The sequence below is a fragment of the Rhopalosiphum padi genome, chromosome 1 (genome assembly GCF_020882245.1).
Source record: "Rhopalosiphum padi isolate XX-2018 chromosome 1, ASM2088224v1, whole genome shotgun sequence".
Taxonomy (NCBI): Eukaryota; Metazoa; Arthropoda; class Insecta; order Hemiptera; family Aphididae; genus Rhopalosiphum; species Rhopalosiphum padi.
In genome coordinates, this window is record NC_083597.1 from 72,705,766 (window position 1) to 72,722,087 (window position 16,322).

Consider the following 16,322-nt stretch of genomic DNA (forward strand, 5'->3'; position numbering starts at 1 on the left):
TACATGGGTCAAACGCAGGTATCCGTAACAATCACTACTGAATTGCATTTCACGACCGCTGTTGCATTCGAGTATTCGAGTAATAAATTTTAAGTCAATGATACTTATTACAAGTGTGAAGTCAAATAACTTATATCTACAGTATATACTGCATTGATGTCTTCCACTTTACATCTACTATACTCTATTATTGTGGATAGATGCGTTATTTACGCAGGGACAAAAATTTGATGAATATGTTATAATAATAATAGTAGTTTGAAAAACTATAGGTATACGCCTCATTGATTGGTTTATTATGGGTTTCGGTATTGTTGCTGTTCAATATATTTTATTACGACTGATTTTATTATCGAAAGTAGTTTGACAATATTGATATTATGCATATTTATAGACGCCCTAAAAAATTATTTTGACTCTATGGAAAAGTTACAGTAGGAATTAATAATTTTTTCGTTTCATTTTATGAATCGAAAATTAATTTAAGTGATATAATATTAAATAAGACTAACAAAAAAGTAAAATTTTGATAAACTATCATGGATTAATCGAAATTAAGGATTGAAAGAATTTAATTCGCTGAACATTTTTTTAAGAAATTTTTTTTTTTTGTTATAGCTAAACAAAATAAACAAATCAATTAATAAATCAAGAATTCCGTTAAAAATAATAAATGAAACAGTAATAGTAACAAATGCAATTTATTATTAAAATATGTTTATGATTGACTCACGTTCATTAATATTTTATTTTAGACCAACTTATATTTTTCAAATACATCTGAAAACTTATTAAATTATTATTAATATTGTACATGTTTATTTTTTTAGTTATATGTAAAATATACATACTTATTTCAAAAGTTCTAAGTTTAATATCATATAATAGAAAATGTTAATTTTTCTTGTAAACAACATTTATAAATATATATTTAAGCATGCCATATATGATTAACAAATATAGACTAATATTATTTAGTCGTTATACATAATTATTGTAATACATAAAATTAACATAGAGCTGGGTTTGAAACCAAAAATATTTTTTTCGATTTCGGTTTCTGTAACTGGTTTTCATTTTTTTCAATTTTGAATACCGGTATTCATTATTCACATAAATTTCAGTTTTAAATACCTATAGGTATTGATTTTCTTATTTAAATTTCGGTATTGATATTGTTTTTGTTTTTAGCGGTTTTTATTAAAACTTAATTCCAAATGTAGTACAAAGGTTTGGATTTGCCTTTTTGACTTTTGAATTGAATTAGTACTAAGAAATATGTTGCAATGACACCACATATCTATAAGATAAATGTAATTACATTAAAATATGACTATTTATTTTAAACTAGTTATTAACTATTAATATGTAATTATTAACGTTCAACTCGAAGTATTTTCGTAAGCTTACGGCTTTCATTAGGTCCATATTAACGAACACAAATCCTCCAACTGTTGAATTTATTTGTCTAGCATTTAATTTAATCCAAAAAATGTTGATCTAAAGTTACAATTATTATTACCTCTGTATTGTGTATTAAAAAAAAATAATTTAAACATTTTACCGTTTTTTTAACATCCAAGTCCAGATGGGATTCATAATGGAGTTTAAATTTTTGTAAGCTCGCTGCAGTCCTGTTGGCCTGCAGACGATAATACAATTATATAATTAGTATTATTATACTAAACTAACTAGTACGATACATTGTTGAACATTATTATAAAAAAAATTATTTTTAACATAACAACCTCACATGACTGCTATTAAATTAACTAATGTACTGTCACGTTTTTTTTTTTTACTGATCTTCTATGTATTTGTTGAAATACCTTTTTACATAAATTGATGTCATTCATTATACGCTTATTTTAAATTTCGTATTTTTTTCAACATATCGAACAACAATTTAAATCAGATATATATATAAGTCAAATAGTCAAATAATGTGGTCGTGAGTTTTTTTACTTATATGTGATGCAATAGTAGAAACTAATAGAAATGTACTGTAAAATTGTACTTTACAGTTTGATTTAAAATTTTCTTCGCGCTTCTAAATTATTTTATTTAATTTTTTTTCAAAATGAAAAGACGCGTTACCTTCATGCACCAAAATATAATTTCCTTTATGACTTTTAATATAACTTAACGGTATATTGATAATAATATTATTATAAATACTATATTATGATTTATGACACATGTCAAGCGAGGACTGATTATTATAGTCTATAGATATTAAGAAGATAAAAATTTCTCTTATCCGTGGTTTAAAACATGCAACGTCGTACCGTGTATAATCGAAAATGATAAATAAGGCATAATGTTAAAATAAAAATTATGACATTTTTTATAAGTGTTGCAACATAAGTCTTATTAGTTATTACTTATATACGTATTTGTCCAAAATATTAATTAATACCTACTAACGCTGGTGGTTATTTTATAATTTTTATTACACTATACCGCGGCTCAATGCATGCGATCAGTTGACTGTTTATCGCGTATACACATCTATTTCAAACGGTATTGATATCTAAAAAACGTATCGATCTTCTCAAAACTATCGCGCTTAAAACAGGGTACGATCTGGCCGATAGTGTTTCCCTCCAATGTAAAGTTCCAAAATCATGAGGTTATAATATGATAAAGAACAAAATTATAACTATAATATTAGGTATAATATAATAATATTATTGTCATCGTCGGGCGTATACACACGTGCCTGACTGGACAAGCGGGCGCCCGTGTAGCAGAAATACGACAGTTGCACCAGGAACAGGAATATCTCGCCCACGTGTTCGACGATGAGTACGACGGCTATGCGAGCGAACGGCCCGTTGCTTTGCACGGCGGCCGACATTTCGATGATGCGGAACACGACCATGATGATGCGGACCACGCTGTACGGCCATTTCATAAACAGGATCATCGTGTACGCCCGGTTGAGGTGGCTCACCTGTCGGCCAAAGTCGTCGGCCATCCGGGACAGGCGGGCCACGCGCGCGGCCAGCGTCCGGCGTGCCCGGCGGCCCACCGCGTCCGCCTCCAGCAGGTGATCGATGCGCGCGTAACCGCAGCCCAGCACGTGGTACTGGAACGTGGCCAGGTTGTAGATGGCTGTCTGGCCCACCGCATTTATGCTGTAAAATAATATGACGACCGCCGGTACGGCCGCCGTGTACATCCATATGAACACCGTGTACGCGAACATCATGGCGGCCGAGTAGTACTTGGCAGCCCACGATAGCGGCACGGTCTTGTCCGGGCCTGTGTCCCGATCCGTGTCCCGGATGAACGCCAGCACGCGCTCCGTGCCGGCGAGCGCGGCCGCTTTGTGCCGGCGCCCGTAGAACATGGCGCAGACCAACGCAGAGAACGGGCCCAGGTTCCGGTTGGCCAGCTCGATGACGGCGAAGCAGTACGACTCCTCGAAACACTTCCGGAACGACGCGCCGACGTAACTGGAAGCTTCCAAGTAGTTGTAGTATATGATGGACAAGTCCAGCGCCGTGAACGCCAGCCACAAGGGCAAGATGCGCCAGTCGAACGCGTACTTGTGTCCTGCGGGCTCAAAAACCGACGATAATAAATTACTAATCAGTAACGTTATAGGTTTCGCCGATATTGGGCAGTTTTGGTATAATGGCCCGAGTTCCGGCTTAGCTGTAACGATATGCTAATACCATCGGTAGCCGTAGACATAAAGCATATTAAGAAAATATTCAAAGTAAAAACACAAAATAGGACTCCAACAGTTTTCAACAAGTGTCCAACGATTTCCGACAATAGTTCACGTTTTCGAATGGTTTATGTGTCATTGTGCTAAACGCAATGTATATATTTACAAACTTCACGAAGTTCACGTACCTTATTTATTACTACTCGTTGCGTGTGTTTTACATAAATTATACTACCACTATACTGTTACAGTTTATTGTTTTCGTTCTGATCCCTGTCGAAGTGTTTATTGTAGTTTTTTTAATTGAATTTGGATTATTTTCATTGAGTGTAATGCTCGTAAATTATTTATGACCGTTATGCTAAATTTAATTATTTTGATAAATCGTATCCCAGTTTTTTATTAAGAAAGTTTTTAATGTGGAAAAAATAATTTCAAATTTAATTATTGTTAACTTTATATTGTAAATTAATATGAAATAATATACACGTCAATACAAATAATAATATTACTATGAGTCGTAGACTCGTAGTTAATTAAACGTTTTACTTAAATAATTAAATACTAACAAATAATATTAATTATCTAAAACTTCTTACAATCATCCTGCACGTGAAAAAAATTACACAAGTTACGTCTGAGATGCAATTCATCTAAAATGGTACATTTATCTGACACGGGTCGTAATTCGTGCACACCTGTCGTCGTTTAGATGAAGATTTAACATTTAACATTTTTTTTTTACATTGCCATTTGCCAAGTACGCGCTGGGTCAGGGCGGTTATAAGTTTTTAACCATTTTTTTTCCAACTAGTATTAATTTTTTCTTTTCTTTTTTTTTTTTTTGAATATAATGACTCTGTGACGTTTGAACAGTTTATTATATTCTTCGTTATACGTGTATAATATATAGCGATATGTATACATATATACTATAAAGTTTGTACGTAAAGGAATGTGAAACAATATCTGTCGTATTTTTTAGAAAGCTAATAATAAAAATAATATAGGATACAAATTAAACAATATTATAATGTTTTCAAGCTATACGGATCTATCCCGAATCAATCGATCGGCCGGTGTTCAGGCGATATCAACATCCTGGTAATATATCCTGGTTTATAGTTAAACGGGAGGCAATATTTACTAGGATATTTTGACATCTACTGGGCATAATTGTATTCTAAGATATTTTTATCCGGTAAAAATATACTGAGATATATTTACCCCTCCGGTAAAAATGTCGTTTCAGGGAGGTATAAATATACTGTGATATTTTTACCCACCGGGTAAATATATACTGTGATATTTTTACTCGCTGGGTAAATATATACTAGGATATATTTACCTCCCAGGGGATGTCAAAATATCCTATAGTATATATTTACCCTCGTGACTATAACCTAGGATATATTTACCAGAGGAAGTAAAAATTATTGAGCACAATAGAATCTTGGTAAACCGTCAATCCTATATTACATTAGCAAGTGTGGCGAGAACAGTCGACTGGCGCGTAAGCGGTGGTGTTGATGCCGAAATATATATATATATATATCAAAATTATTTAAAAAAAAAAAGAAAAGAAAACCGTGGAAATCTATAACATTATCAAGGTTGTTGGGTTGAGTAGTATTTTTTATTCAAATAACTTAAATATGTTTCTTAAAAATAATATTGTATCTTGCAGTATCTAGTATTCTAGTATTTCGACACAGTCATGAAGAACATCGAGTATTTTGTACTGTGGTATATTTTTAATCCAAGTTTCTCGAAAAATGCTCCAAAATATTAATTTTTTTTTCTCTAAAGATTAAAATTTTTTATTAATATCAATAAGTATGGTGTAAGTATTTACATTTAGTTTAGACATAGTTTTATCTTCATTATATTGTTTAAATGAATAGTTTTAATATCTTAAGTACGTCCCACACGACTTCTGTACTCTGTGAATTGGTCAATCGTTGTGCTTTAGTGGACATACAATGTATAGAAAGATTTATTACCCGACCCTTACTTTTTACACACATGGATACTGGACACATACGCCAGATTAGGACATATAATATGGTGTCTCAATTTTTATTTTTATGTTATAGTGTATAACGAAAATGTGCAGTACCTGTAAGTATACCTACAACACATCTGAAATACAAAATAGTTAGTTTATCCTATACATTTTTTTGGAACATATTTTAAAATTAAAAAAAAAATCACTGACTATTATTATTAATTTATATAATAACATTATTAAATTATATTTGTTAAGATAATAAAATAAAATATTATTTAACGTTTTATTATTACTTACCACTTACTAGTGACTTGTAGGTTTCAATGTTCGAATGCCTTACTACCTACTTAAATTATTATAAACCAGTTTTTCTTATCAATACAATATTATTTTACATATTTCAAATAATATATAGAGTATATTAAGTATATATTATATAGTGAAATTCATTGAATTGTTAACATTAATTTTATTTTAATGTATCAACTACCGAGTATTATATATCTTATTTAACTGAGTGATTTTTTATTTTAACATTTAATTAAATACGACACACTGCTCTTTAAAAAATGTTCATGACACATGCCTCAACTTCAATTTTGGCTTTAACGAAGATTTTTTTTTAAATTTAATTGTTTATGAAAAATTAAGTATGAAACAATTGTACTTTATTATATATTTATAATAATTAATTAATGTTTTATTATATTTTTATTAATTATAATTATTGTAAAAAAAACATTAAAAAGCTAGCGGACAGCGGTTGAAAACTTCTGATCTATAGTATTACAAATAATTCACAATACTCGCTACCTTCTCCTACAAAGACAAGTATACAATACATAGTATCTGGTGTAACGATTCTCATTTTCAAAGATCTTGCCCACCCCTGATAATCTTATCTACCGTATAATTCGGGAACCGTAAAGGCGTGAATTGCGACCCCGCTTGTCGATCTCGGTCGTGCAGCGATTGTATATTCTTAAATATCATAAAAATACTAAAACCGATTGGGTAATAATTTCTGCTAGGTATGGCTTGTACGTCATATTTTATACCTCCAACTTCATCTGAGTCTCTATCGCAGCGTTCGCCGACGCCGCCGGTTCGTCTGCGAGTGATGGGTAGTCCACAGCATACTGCCAATGTGTGTGTCAGACGCATGTACTCGTAACAGCCGTCGTCGTCGGCATCGTCAGTGCGCTTATCGATTTTCATTTTACGCCCGAAAAAAACTCAAACGGGTCGACGATAATAATATTGTGTTCGGGGTAGTATACGGTCTGCAGCACGATTACATGTTCCGAAGATCACTGCAACAATCCCTACAGCAGCAGTATGTTATAAATAAATTATGGTCGGTCAGACGCCGACACGATTCTGTGGAGGTATACCATTTCATGCCCCGTCAAATGGATTCACGATAATGATGTTTTTTTTTTTTAAAGCTATTGAGCCATCGAAATCGTTAGGCAATAATTTTTCCGAAAGCCTTTGCAAAGGTATTACATTATAGTGATGTGGGGGCGTACCTACGTGTGATGTCCACACTGTACCGTATAGGTAATATATCTATAATATTATATCAATATGTGCATTTCCGTATAAAATATTATATTGCGTAGTAATTCGCTATACTTGAATTGGAAAGATGTTTGTATATTTATATTATAGTAATCGATCGGTGTGCGTGTATATAATTTACGATCGCATATATATTGTTTGTTGTTAAATATTTACAGGGTACATTGTTCAAGGAAATTAGTATTGACTTAAATTTGGCTTTTGAAACGGTTGTGCATGCAGCCTGCTTATTTCAAACATTTAGATTAAAACAATTCAATTCATTTTTACGTTTTTAATATTTTTTTTAGTAACTGTAGATTTGACGTATTGCATATTTGCATCTCCATCGAAATCAATTTAGGTACATAGGGGTATTATCGTCTACCGTCTATCAAGATTTAAAAAAACTTACAAATCATCTCAAATTGCCTATTCTATATACTTCATTAAATAATACTTATTATTTTAATGCCTTTTAATCGTCACTATAATTGTTATTACTGCCAGAGTTCATTTCAATACACTAAGAATAAATATGTAGTTTTAGAATACAATAACTAATAAAAATAAATTTCAAATATTTAAATAAATCTTTGTTAAGGTTACGTTTGTTGTAATAATTATTTTTGTTCTGAGATAATAATAAATAACGTACCTATTGTTGTTTATTACTTATTATTTATAGAAAAGTGATATTTATGACAACTATAAGTTTATAACAATCAAAAAAAAAAAATATTTGAATTGGAAATCAAGGTCAAATATGAAATTATCATAAAGTTCATTCAACGTTCAGTAGAAAAAAAATGATAGCTTATCTCGAGCTAATATAAAAATGTAAATTAAATTTATTATAGACAATGGCCTCAGTTGTCGAAGAAGTTATTATCTATAATAATAAAAAAATAGTATCATAACTAAATAACAATAAAGAAATCAGCTGTAATAAATATTACTTACATAATTGTATTGACCCGTAGATCATTAATTAGTTATTAGGTTGACTTGGATATTTTATATACCTTTATATACGTATTACGTATAGTAAAATATAATTGATTTAAATTATTTTCGTTTCTATGATTCTAATAATAAACAAAAATATATTTAATTAAAAACGCTCTTACTATAATAAACAACATTAATTTATCACAAATATACTATTAATATTTGTTCAAAGAGAATGTTGTGGTTGGTATTATAATAATAAAATATAACATTGTTAGGTATATCGTATATCGATTTATTGTAAGAGGATAACACTACTATTGTAATAATAAAGACAGTCTATAATGTGAATTAAACATTTAAAATAATGTGATAATTGTAAAAGAAGTAATAACTATCTATTGTAAATATCATACAAAAATAAAAAATGAATTATATTTTTAAATCTCTTAAATATATTTTAAATTATCAACTTTAAAAACTAATTTACTTATTTTACTAATTCAATTTATTCTTTCCTATAGAATTTCTCTTTGGGGAGGAGCACAGCTATTCACTATCAGAATCTCAGAAGTTTAAATCACTTTAAACTCGCTATTCAAATAAATTTCAATAAACCGATTTTCTTTCTTAAAGTTGATTTATACAATGAACTATAGTGATATTAAATTTTAAATTATTATATGTGAAAAATATTTGTTTAGTATTATATAATATGAAAATATTTTTTTTTATATTCCATTTATAACTACAATACTTGCCTTAATTTTTACACTATTGTCGCCATCTCTAAAATTAATACAGTATATAGGCAAAATTGCAACAAATCCTTAAATATTAGTTCATTCAATTTTGCATTAAAAATAAAATGAATATACCAATAATTTCAATAGTTTAAAAATATATTATTTAGGTTTTGCTACAATAATTTTTTTTTACGTAGATTTTATTAAAATTATTTTTATATTATCTATTATTATATATTTATATATTTAAACATAATATGGGTATAAGCTATCATTTTGTAGTTAAACTAATTATTTTATTTATTCTAATTAGATACTCTCTTCTGAAGCACAGTCATGGATTTTTGAGGAAATGTTATATCTCTACTTATATTTAATAAATATATAAATATATCTGTAATTGATTTGCAACAATAATGAATAATATTATTATTATTTATATTATATAATTGTTCTTACTATTCAAAACACATTTTAAGTATTGACACTATAAATTAAAATTTTGTGCAGATTTTCGGCAAACAAGCAAAAATACACATTTTACTCATTTTAAAAATGTCAAATATTATTTGATAATTTACGTAGCACCTATTTGTTAGACTAAATAAAAATACTTTATGAAATTATACACTCTGATAAGCATATTATAGTTTATAATACTTCTTATAAACTTAAGATAAAAGTTTACGTCCGTAATCAATATTATGATTTGGATAAATAATTTGATAATATTATGTTATTCTAATTAGACATTATTTTATAGTCTGTAAAGTTAATATTATAATAATGAATTATCACATCTAATATTACTCTACATAAGATTTAAAATTAAAATATGTACCTAATAATGCATGTTATAAACTATAACATACTACCAATAGATTTTATTTTATGAATAGATTTTATTTTAGGATTATTATAAAATATCATAATAAGCACAAAGAAAAAAAGTCAAATAGCGGAAAAGACTGATTTATTTTGCAATGTATATATTAATTTACATACATGTTAGTATAATTACATATTATTGTAATATTTGGGCTATGGCATTTTTGAGTTTGTGAAGTAGTTCATGTGAACTACATGACGAATTAACAGTTCTGAAAAAAATAAACAAAAGTAATGTAATAAATATTAATTTTTAACTTGTAATAAGAAGTAAACATTAATTAGGGAATAAATTTCAAGATTTTAACCGCATATACTTTATTATTACTATCACGCTTAAACATCTTTATAATCTTTTACAGGTTCTTACAATATCTCAATTAAAAATAATTGCTTATTTTGGTAATTGGTTATTGTCGACTAATCAAATATTTTTTTTGTACGCAAAACTGAGAGAAAAAATAATATTTTATGATTTCTTGGCTCATACTAATTTAACTGATTATTAATTTGTTCATTAAAAATAAATTTTCAGATATTATTAGGCGGGTATAATAATATCGAAAATTAGATAATAAACTTAAATATTGTATTTATCTATACAGATATATTGTACTGGAATAATTGAATAAAATAATTGTTAGATGTTGGATAAAAAATGTGTTTAAATTTAAACAAACTAGATTGTAAAAAAAAAATTGAATAGAAAAAAACTTAATAATTGTATATTATATTGAAAAAATTTAGAATGAATCAAATAATAATACCCTTATAATAATTATCTAACCACCGAAAATGTATAAAATATTATACTATACGTTTAAAAATGGGTATGCTTAGTTATAGACTCACCAATTGGTTGGTGGCTGGGGCGGCTTTGGCGACGATTTTGACGGCCTTGGCAGATTGGACTTGTCCGACGACAACGATGTTCATTGATACTTTTTCAGCGCCCATTTTGGATTTTGGTTGGTTTTCGTGAAGAAAAATAGAGTAAAAACTATAATAGAAACAAAAATAAAACAAACAAATGAGTTTTGGCTTATGTTTAAAAAGCGTATATTATATATGTATAAAATAATGATTATTGTTAGGTATTATTGTTTCGTACTCACCAAAGAATAGATTTGCACAAAAAATGTGTTATGCCGGAATCGAGGAGACGTCCGTCTTTTTATACATACATTCGAGATGCGCGATGGAGGTGGGGCATAGTGGCGTGATATTAATATTATTATTGTGGTAAGATAATACGCGTGTTTGTATGAATTTTACACGTATAATTTAAACGAAAGAGATAAATTGAAAAAGTTTAAATTACGTGTATCGTGAATAATGACGAGTGTAAAATACGACAATTTATTATACATATTATTGTATCCTTATAATATTATAATTTTAAGTTTCACAATAAAAAATATATTATTTATATCTAATACAGAAACTAATGGGATACAATCTGAAAGGGGGATTAAAAAATGTCTTAAAAATAACCCACTAGTACATGAAATTTAATTTTAATTGAAATTCCATAGTCACGTCTAAATATAGGTTGCAATAAAATCTATGCACATTATAAATACACATTATTACGAAATTGTTACTGAAACGATTAAATAATAAAGTTAATTTTGTTATTAGTAATTTGTAGTATTTTATAATTAGTTATAATATTATACTATAACTATATAGTCAAGTGGAGGTAGTTTAAGATCGAAAATTAGACTTATTATCTATAAAATATATTATAGGTACTACCTATATTGATTAGTGTAAAGTTGTAGGTATGATATTGTATGTTGTAGTAAATTGAACTTTATTAAATTAGTATAGGTACATGTATATCAGTATTTATATGTATATAAAATGTAACATCCACTTTATGGATTCAGTATTTTCATGAAGTGGATTTCGGATGTTCAAATAGTGAAATATTCATCTAGATTGTGAATTTTAACAAAAATGCATAATAAGTACTATTTCATGAAATAGTCAATACCCATTATATTGAACACTTTATAGTTTACAAGAAGTGAAATAGATATTTTACTAAAATAACTGGGTTAACATAAACAATAATATTATAAACTTTTTAAAAAACAAATTATTTTATAAAATGTCATAAGTATATTGGAAATTAGGGAGAGGGTCAAACCTACACATCACTCTTGTTTATTTAACCCTGTTATAGATAGAAAACGTGATTGAGTTCGAGAATGGGTCGAGAACGCTTATTTGAATTAGCGCTTTCTCGTGTTAATGAGGAAATGACGCTATATATACCTATATAACTAGGATTATAGAAATGATGATTCAAAAAAGAAAAATAGGTATGGCTCAGCATAGAAACCTTTTTTCTATTTAATTAAATTTAAATTGTTGTTAGTCACAAATAAATTTGATTTTTTAGTTATTTGCTTATAAATAAACGTATTTAATGTTGATAACTTAAACTTACCTACATTTTGTAATATGTGATCAACAAGACTATTAAACCAATTTTAAAACTCATTATTCTAGGTTAATTCACATAATATCACTACATATCACGATGTAAGATAGTACTATCTTAAATCGTGCTACATATTGAATAGGTACCTGATTAATATAGTGTACCCAAAACTGTAACTTGAATGCAAAGTGTAATTGTTAAATAATAATATTAATAATTTACGTTGTACTTGTAAAATATATAATTATCTAAAATAAAACAGTTTACATTATACAATTTATAAATTATAATATAATTTTCTATTGGTAAATTTTGATCAACTATCTTTAAGTCTTTTTTGCGAATTAAGTATTAATTTACAAATTTTTTTTGAACACTTGTTTTGTTTGAAGAATAAAGTTTTTTTATTTAATTTTGTTTAGATAATATTATTGATTAAATTTACACACGAACATGGTTTAGGTATTTAATTAATGTAAATGTTTATTATTAAAATACAAATAATATAATAATACAATCATAGAATATATTGAGCATGATCATTTAATAATAATAGATGTTCCATGCATATTGATTATTTATCTATAATAATAATTTTCTGCTGTTCAATCACACAATTTTAGAACATTAAAATATATCGAAAGAAAACGAATTTGTATTATGCACTACCTAACTTTTCAGTTGAATCTTTTTTTGAAATGAACTCTAATGCAGAAATATTTAATAATAATAGTAAAAATTCAGAAACGGAAATATGACTTAAGATAATGCAAATTATAATATTATCGTTTACTGTTGTACTTCTGTTATCCTTCGTTATACTAAATTAACCGTTGCGTTGTACCTGATGCTAATCGAGACATTTTAAATTTTGATTGTGGGGGCTACATTTTTATATCAGTGGCGGCTATCCTTAAAAATATAGGTGTAGCGAAACATAAGAAGTATCTACCACCCTCAATAATATTCATCCATATAACATCCCATCTATTGAATAGTTTATTCAACATGTTAAAAATCAAAGAGTTATTATAATACTATTAAAATATTCCAAAGTAGTATTCTGTATTATTCGCATTCGAAAAATTACGTAGACAACCCACCCCATCCACCTTTAATTAAAGGTATAGCAGGCGCTACACCTCTACTATAGGATATAATATATTATTATATCAGGTACCTATTAAATAATAAATATCTATTTTCAAAATGACGACAAATTTTATGTTAACAAAAAATAAATGTGGTTGATTAGTTCTTTTGGCCAACTTCAATCTTAATCCTTCATCTGTCTTTGCTTTTGTCTGGAACATCTATTGTCACGTCCAAACGGGGTTGCTAAAGCTGCGTTTTGAGAATATTATTTGATTTTTACTCGGTAAAAATATACCATATTATATGTAGTATTGTGTATTTGAAACGCCTTTAATCACAGCTAACAATTCATTATTATATACCTATAGATACCTAATGGCTAATACACTTTCTAATTCTTGCGATTGGCATTTTCGTTATTCTTTATTAATTCTATACCGTAATAACATGCGTATAAAATTTCGTTTAAAATGCCCAATAAATACTGTCACGTAATAACCGAATTTATACATAATATTATTAATAGTATTGTCAACTGTTTCGAAAAGGCATTATCGTATGGACGGTGATCTAAATATGCTCAAAATAAATTATTATTTATCAACTTCCTAAACAAATCGACAAATCGTCGTACAAGGTTATTGTCGGTAATTGAATATTATGATGTATACATTGGTCGTGTTGAGTTATAATAATATTATATGGCGCAAGCGTATCGTTATTTGAACGTATTTGAGTATTAAAATATTAATATCAACAACGGCGTAAACACAATAACAATAACAATATAACGTCGCGCGAGTAAGTGGCACCACTCTGGCGATGACCAACGGACGTACACCGTTGTACGATCACGCCATGTGGCCCAACGCTTATCAGAGGTATAAATAGTCGTTCAACTTCTCGATTCCGGCATAACACATTTTTTGTGCAAATCTATTCTTTGGTGAGTACGAAACAGTAATACATACCTAACAATAATCATTATTCATATACATAATATACGTTTTTCAACTTATTCGTTTGTTTTATTTTTGTTTCTATTATAGTCTTTACTCTATTTTTCTTCACGAAAACCAACCAAAACCAAAAATGGGCGCTGAAAAAGTATCGATGAACATCGTTGTCGTTGGACAAGTCCAATCTGCCAAGGCCGTCAAAATCGTCGCCAAAGCCGCCCCAGCCACCAACCAATTGGTGAGTATCTATAACTATGTAAATTAAAAATTGTTTAAACTCGTAAAATTGATGAGTGTCTGCATCCTAAAATTAATTAAAATCAACTAAAAAATCACAAAATATCGTTAATAGTAATCAATTTTTATTTACATATAATAATATTACAATAGTTATTATTGTAAACGATCAATGCAAATAAGAAATATGAAAATTTAAGGTTTTTTTAATTTGTATAATAAAAGTATATTATTATTGTTTCTACATCTAATTCTTACATTGTTTTATTTGGGTATTGATTTTTCATTTATATGATTGATATGATATAAACTTATGATCTATAATTATATTTACACTTTTTAATTATAAATGTTTGTGTCTATTCGTATGTTTTACACTATGCTTATTTATTTTGTTTCAGAACTGTTAATTCAACATGTGATTCATCCATCGCCAATCCAAAAATGCCATAGCCCAAACAATACGTTTATTTAACCAATATCATGTATTGACTTTACAAAATAAATCAATAATTTCCGTTATTTACACCGTTATTTTTTTGTTACCTACCTCATTATATTTAATTTTAAGAGGAAATATGTAACGTAATTGAATACTATTACTAAAAAGGTCTTTTGTAGTTTATTATCATAATAATGTAATAACTATGGTATACAGTTACTAACAGCTTGAATGCAATCTGTATACAAACTAGACACTAGTAATAAAAATATAAATAATTATTATACACAAATGTATATGACCTAACTGATCTAAGAGTAACAATGTTATATTGTATAATATATTCTTCATATAACGTATTGATAATCTTAATATTGGTACTAATATCGATAAGGCGATAACGTATAATCATAATGATAGTGTGTAGTTATTGTGAGTACAGCAGCTGACTACTGGAGATACATTCTGGCGCAAACAGTGCTCCGAAATTCATCTTTGAACCATTATCCATGTTATCTAGTCATCTGAAATCTAATAAGAAAAAGTAGTAAATTTTTTTTTGTTTAACCTTTGATAATATTTAACTATTATAATTATAAACAAATATTATTTAATTTTCAATGGATTTTATAATATCATGTATTTTAAATGTACTTTGTATCTTATATAATAAATATATTAAAATATACAATACGAGTGTCTTGTATATAATATAATGTATATTTATTAAGATTAAAATTCTCACCTGATCAAACATGATGTGATTTTGCTCCAAATAGTTTTGTTCAAAATCAATCATATTTTATTTATAAAAATTACACACGAGAAAATAAAGCTAATATTTAATTTTAATTTTTAATTTAACTTAATAACTAACCAGTATTATTTATTTATTATTATATTTATATAAATACGATCATATTATTATAAACGCATTCCATATAGTTATAATATTGTACTGTATTTACGTTTTGTACGGTATACTTTTCCCATAGTGGCATAGTATAATATAATTATCTATTATACAAAAAAGTTATGTATATATTTTATATCTTCCACATATAAAAAAAAAAAATAATAAGAAGAAGAAGTTGTCATAATTACAATGTCTATAGTAATTTTCATTAATTTAACACTTCATACAATAATTATTTCATTAAAATTTTAACATTCAATGTGGACAACCCTTTGTGTCTGTGAGAGCCGAGAGGGTAGGGTTCGGCGAGCGAATCGTTCAGTAAACCGAGTTTCCTAGTATATATTTATATTCCTACTTATGACTGTATTATTATATTATCT

At 27.9% G+C, this 16,322-nt stretch overlaps 1 protein-coding gene and 3 long non-coding RNA genes across 4 annotated transcripts; 1 reads left to right on the top strand and 3 right to left on the bottom strand.

Annotated features, from left to right (window-relative positions):
* Positions 1-1,026: 1,026 nt before the first annotated feature.
* On the bottom strand, positions 1,027-1,673 carry LOC132932117 (uncharacterized). Its single transcript, XR_009662817.1, has 3 exons — positions 1,565-1,673; positions 1,411-1,500; positions 1,027-1,300 (listed from the first exon to the last, which is right to left on the bottom strand). It is a non-coding gene; the product is annotated as an uncharacterized LOC132932117 (long non-coding RNA).
* A 954-nt stretch (positions 1,674-2,627) lies between these two features.
* LOC132926837 (uncharacterized) lies at positions 2,628-6,908 on the bottom strand. The gene is made up of 2 exons (XM_060991248.1): positions 6,749-6,908; positions 2,628-3,663 (listed from the first exon to the last, which is right to left on the bottom strand). Exons 1-2 carry the CDS (start codon positions 6,906-6,908, stop codon positions 2,663-2,665), a joined length of 1,161 nt encoding a protein of 386 aa, XP_060847231.1. The 3' UTR covers positions 2,628-2,662.
* A 2,998-nt stretch (positions 6,909-9,906) lies between these two features.
* Positions 9,907-11,088, bottom strand: LOC132930930 (uncharacterized). Its single transcript, XR_009662298.1, has 3 exons — positions 10,954-11,088; positions 10,691-10,838; positions 9,907-10,050 (listed from the first exon to the last, which is right to left on the bottom strand). It is a non-coding gene; the product is annotated as an uncharacterized LOC132930930 (long non-coding RNA).
* A 3,089-nt stretch (positions 11,089-14,177) lies between these two features.
* Positions 14,178-15,103, top strand: LOC132918026 (uncharacterized). Its single transcript, XR_009660366.1, has 3 exons — positions 14,178-14,331; positions 14,435-14,582; positions 14,983-15,103. It is a non-coding gene; the product is annotated as an uncharacterized LOC132918026 (long non-coding RNA).
* Positions 15,104-16,322: the final 1,219 nt, after the last annotated feature.